General features: G+C 32.6%; 1 protein-coding gene across 1 annotated transcript; it reads left to right on the top strand.

Moving 5' to 3' along the window:
- The first annotated feature begins 1,384 nt into the window (after positions 1–1,384).
- LOC139482824 (golgin subfamily A member 6-like protein 25) lies at positions 1,385–5,245 on the top strand. The gene is made up of 2 exons (XM_071266870.1): positions 1,385–1,464; positions 3,171–5,245. The coding sequence occupies exons 1-2, from the start codon at positions 1,394–1,396 to the stop codon at positions 4,807–4,809; spliced, it is 1,710 nt and encodes a 569-aa protein (XP_071122971.1). The 5' UTR covers positions 1,385–1,393; the 3' UTR covers positions 4,810–5,245.
- Positions 5,246–5,449: the final 204 nt, after the last annotated feature.

The raw sequence follows: 5,449 nt of genomic DNA, 5'->3' as shown, positions 1-5,449 counted from the left end.
TACAAGACAGGTCAAGATAATAACAGTGAATTATTTTCTTTCATATTCCGTTCTTGGTATAGGCATTTTGCAAATGAAGGTTGTGGGTTGCAACAGCTACAGTGTATTACAATGCTCTTCAACCTCGTACTTTATTTGATCGTTTTAACTTTTTTGGATTTGAGCGTCACTGATGAGTCTTTTGTAGACGAAACGCGCGTCTGGCGTATATACTAAATTTAGTCCTGGTATCTATGATGAGTTTATTTATGGTGCGCTAATCTAAAACTTATATGACAACTATTTTGAATACAAATATATATTAATTAAAAATCTGTTTAATATCTGTTTGTCCTGAGATTAAATTTAACTTGTATCTGTTTAATCATTGTTATCTGTTTGAATTTAAACTTGATTCTCCCGGTGTAACCCCTCAAATTTACTATACAATTCTATCTTTTTCATACTTCTTTTTTTGTTCCTTTATCATGTTTATGTGCTTTCCATGAGCACTATAAATACGAGTTCGGGTTAATTTTATACTTTTTCTAACTCAGAAATTGATTATCTTAGCTGTATTTGTCAAAACATTTGGAATTTATTGGTCATTAAATCTCTTGAACTTTGTACTTCATTTGTCCTTTTTAACTTTTTTTTAATAAAGCGTCACTGATGAGTCGTTTTATTAGACAAAAAGCGCGTCTGGCGCAATACTAAACTTCAATCCTGGTATCTATGATGAGTTTATTTATAACATTTATCAATCTTTTCAATACGAAAAAGCGTGTCAATACACTTTAACTTTGTTATCTAAAACTAATTTATTGTTAGTAAATACCAATGACGTGTCAGTTGTCTGTAAAAACAAACAACACTCCACCATTTTTTGTAAGCTTTTACGATTGCACTTTTCAAATATGGGAGTCGATGCAAATTATAGTGATCAAAAGTAAAAAGTAAGTAAAGTTGAATACTTTTTTAAGTTACTTCCATCTCGTATGTATCTCGGTAGATCTATGTATACATGTATGCAAACAAATGGTAAATATATTTGCTGAAAGGTTAAGGTCCATCACAAGGAAGTGAGAATATAGTGTACTGTCTACAGAATAATTTACAATTTAGAATAACCTGTCCGTAAAATTTACGAAGAGATGATTTCAACTTCAATATTTGTAACTCAATTATCTAAACATTTCCCTTTCTTATTCTGGCATCTTATGTAAAAAAAAAACAATCCAAAGAAGATTCGTATTAATGATACCAACCTATATACATATTGTAGTTTCAAGTTGCATTTATTCTCTGTTTTGCTAGTATTAAAACAATACAATATTAAAACACAACTAGCTTATCATAAACATTCACAAAATATACACCTCGTCATTGTTATGTTACAGATATTCTTCAAATTATGGAGGCTGCTTCGGAAGCGGACGTTGACATTCCTAAAATGGTCGAAACTCCTGGTGTATTAAATTTTATGTAAGTTTTATCAGAGGTTATGGTATGTATTTGTATTACGCTGACAAGTCTAAATGTGCTTTAAAGGATGTCTTAACTAGTAAATGGGATTTTGCTTGTTGTTGAATACCGTGTGGTCGTCTGCAAATGATTACTGGTAATTTACTGAGGACTTTTGTGATTACTGCCTCGAGGGCAAATTCACTAAATCCCCTCTTGGCACAATCATTCATTTGTGTATACATAGTATAATATGTTTTACTGTTGTGGCCTACTTTGCACATACTACCATCAAATGCTGGTCAGTACATATGTTGGAATGAAACAAAGTTAATCTCAGCTTTCTGAAGCGGGCAGTTTTCAGTTGTGATGTCTGTCTGTTAATTTGTTTGTCATGTTTTCTTAATTACAAAATTGTTGTCTTGAAAAAATTGTTTGGACGAGTTTTCTGAAAATAATTGTATATAAATTCGAGAATGCATGTTATTTGTGTAAGTGCGGCACTGTTTTTAATATCCTGTGTCGTTGATGGAAGATGTTCGTTGTTGTTTTGCAGTTATCATATTGTGTCGACTATTATGTTATTTGTATGTGCGTTCTCTGTTATCTGTGCTTGCGCTATGTTTCTCTCACGTAGTATTGTCATTTTAACGATATGCTTATTAAAATTTTCATAAATCGGGAGGTTTGGATAGCAATTAAACCAGGTTCAAGCCAACATTTTTTTAAATGGCATGTACCTAGTCAGGAATATAGCAGTTGTTATCATATAGTCCTTTTCTAAATAATTTGGGTTTGATTGTGTTGCACTTCAGTGTTACTGTTGTTCTTTTGTTTTCCATTTATAGTTGATGTGTTCCCCCTGGTTATGTTTTCTCTCAATCGATTATAGACTTTTGAACACCGGTATACTACTGTTGTCTTTTTTTTCCTTCCGTTTCATTCTTCGTTCCGCAACTGCTCCTGAACCATTTGATGGATGTATTGAAACTTTCATTGAAGCGTATTTACCTGATGTACTGTGCATCTTTCCGATGAATTTGGAGGTTTACTGTGGTACAACATCGACTTTGTATCCGCTTCTTCTCCGTAGATGAACACATAAACCTAACTTCAAGGCAAATTAAAAATGTGAAATAAAATAAAACTGACAAACAAAGGGAAAAGTATACATATATACATGTTCTCAATAAGGCAAAATGTAAGCCAATTTAAATACAAGGAGAACAACATAAAAATAACAATTAAAAAACCTTTGTGTCCGAATTATTTCACACCCGTTTTTTTTTTTTGGTATCAGAATATTTTACGAAGTTACCCTAATTGAATCATACACATCCGTAACTTAATATGGGGTCGTTATATATAAAATATATATTAAATAAACTCATCATAGATACCAGGACTAAATTTAGTATATTCGTCAGACGCGCGTTTCGTCTACCAAAGACTTTCTGTCAAACAAGCTTCTTTTATAATTATAACGATATAAAACAAAAATAAGATTTGAATGTAAATCTTAAAAAAAAACAAGTTTAATCCATTATTCATTAAAAAGTATCTGTGTTTCAGAATTAACTTTTAATCAGTGCTGTTTCCTTCGTAAACAAACTAGTGATGTGTTAACCAGTATTGTATAAAGGTGCATCAATCTGTTAGCTATATTATTAATAAGTAAGCTATAGGTAATCTTCATATTTACAAATAATCTTTAATTATATTAATAGAGAGTTCTGCCAACCGTGTAAAGAGCAAGACAATGAGAAACAAGCAGCGTTTTGGTGTACCAGCTGTCTTGAATTATTATGTGAGAATTGCTATGGTCATCATAAAGTTCTAAAAGCAACTCGATGTCATAAAATGCTTAGCATAGACGACTATCATATGATAGGGAAAAGTATAGCGGAATCCGAATACGGGTGCCACATACATCAAACAAATGAAATTAAGTTTTTCTGTGTTACTCACAATACGCCTTGCTGTAATACATGCAAAGAAGAGACACATAAAACTGAGTGCAACGTCCAGGTAAAAGAAGACATTTTGAAAAACACAGATATCAAGGATTACATTGACTCGACGATTGAAACAATGAAGGAGATGGTTGAAAATATGAGATCAGAATTGCCCAATGATTGCTGGAATGAATCAAGTTTGGAAAAGCAAAAACAAATATTTAATGATAAAATGAAAAGTGGTCGACAACAAGTACAACACTTTCTCGACGAGTTTGAAAATGATGCAAGGGAAAAGTTTGAAATAGCCCTCTCTGTTGCCAAAGAAGTATTTCAGGACAATAAAAGAAATATAGAGCACAAACTAAATGTTGTACAGAAAAGAACGGAGACTGCAGAAAGAATTAAAAATTCCGAATTCTCGAAGTTCACAATGTTTCTAATCAGTTATAAATTTCATGCGGATTATATGGAGGAAAAACTTCAAGTTGAAAATCTGGTTAAAGAACTGAAAGATTTTCCGTTTGTTGTCGAACCAATTTATGATTTAAATCACAAGGCAAAGCAAATAACTCTCGGAAATGGATTTAAAATGGGAAGTGATGGCCAAAGTCATATTGGTAAAATGCAGCCAGAGGTGGATGATATTGAGTTAAGTTCATCAACAGTAGAAGCTGAAGAATGTATGAAGGACGAAACTGTCCATTTAGAAAGAGATATTCTACGAGAAAATTCCCAACGCACCTCCGGAAACATAATTACCGAGAAAGAAGATATGCATGAACAAGAAGATAAACATGAACAAGAAGATATACATGAACAAGAAGATATACATGAGGAAGAAGATAAACATGAACAAGAAGATATACATGAGCAAGAAGATATACATGAGCAAGAAGATAAACATGAACATGAAGATATACATGAGGAAGAAGATATATATGAGGACGAAGATATATATGAGGAAGAAGATTTGTTTGAGGACGACGATACATATTGGTCAGATGAACATTTCTTTATTGAGCGCCGTAATAAAGATATTTGTGTAAAATGTATCAGATTTCTATCATGGGATGAAATAGTCATGACAGAAGATTCTAATTTTAGGGTTCTGGTATATAATACAAATGGATTTAAAGTAGGTCAAGTAAAACTTGACGAGAGTCCAGACGAAATTGCTGTCATTGACGAAAAGCAGATTGCAGTGTCTGTGAAGAAAAAAGTCGTCTTTGTAGATATTGGTGACATGAGGATAGAAAAAGAGAAAAATCTCCGTGATTATATTAGCGATCTTTCGTATGCAAATGACAAATTATTTGCATGTTTAAAACATAGAGGCGTTCTTATAATGGGAATCTCTGGAGAAGTTTATCGAACTTTTCCATTTATCAAAGGACAATTGTACATTTGAGGAATTTCAAACACATTGCAACGTTATGATATGAACAGCAACAAGGAAACAAGTTACGATTTTGAATGTTCGTGTTATGTTAATGGACTAAATTGCGACGAAGATGGGAACATATATATTGCCATTGCTGATAACGAAATATTTAAATTTGATGTTAGAACCAACGCGTTTGTGACCCTTTTAACGGAGCATGATGGTCTAGATAGTCCTTATAGTATTGATTGTTATGATAATGGAGATAGACTTTCAACCATCGATAATGGAAGAGAAGTGAAGATTTTCAAACGAACGAACAGTTAAATGTGCAAATCGTAAAGTGTTGAAATAATAATTTCAACTTTCGAATTAAATCGTCAAACTATTTTTGAATTCGAACGTCACTGATGAGTCTTATGTAGACGAAACGAGAGTCTGGCGTGAAAACAAAATTTAATCATATTTAGTCTATGATGAGTTTATTTACAACCACTGGGTCGATGCCACTGCTGGTGGAGTTTTTATTCCCCGAGGGTATCAACAGCCCAGTGGTCAGCACTTCCCTGCTGACATGATTTATCATTGATATGGTCATAGTTATAAATTAACTGTTTAAATTTGATAAAGACTAAGGCTATTCTACTTCAGGAATAAATTACCTTAG

This window comes from Mytilus edulis, chromosome 7 (genome assembly GCF_963676685.1).
Source record: "Mytilus edulis chromosome 7, xbMytEdul2.2, whole genome shotgun sequence".
Classification (NCBI taxonomy): Eukaryota; Metazoa; Mollusca; class Bivalvia; order Mytilida; family Mytilidae; genus Mytilus; species Mytilus edulis.
This window is presented reverse-complemented; position numbering and strand designations above follow the sequence as displayed.

Coding starts and splice junctions, on each gene's coding strand:
- LOC139482824 (XM_071266870.1), top strand. CDS start 1,394: ATGGAGGCTGCTTCGGAAGCGGACGTTGACATTCCTAAAATGGTCGAA. Junction 1,465..3,170: donor CCTGGTGTATTAAATTTTAT/GTAAGTTTTATC, acceptor TTATATTAATAG/AGAGTTCTGCCAACCGTGTA.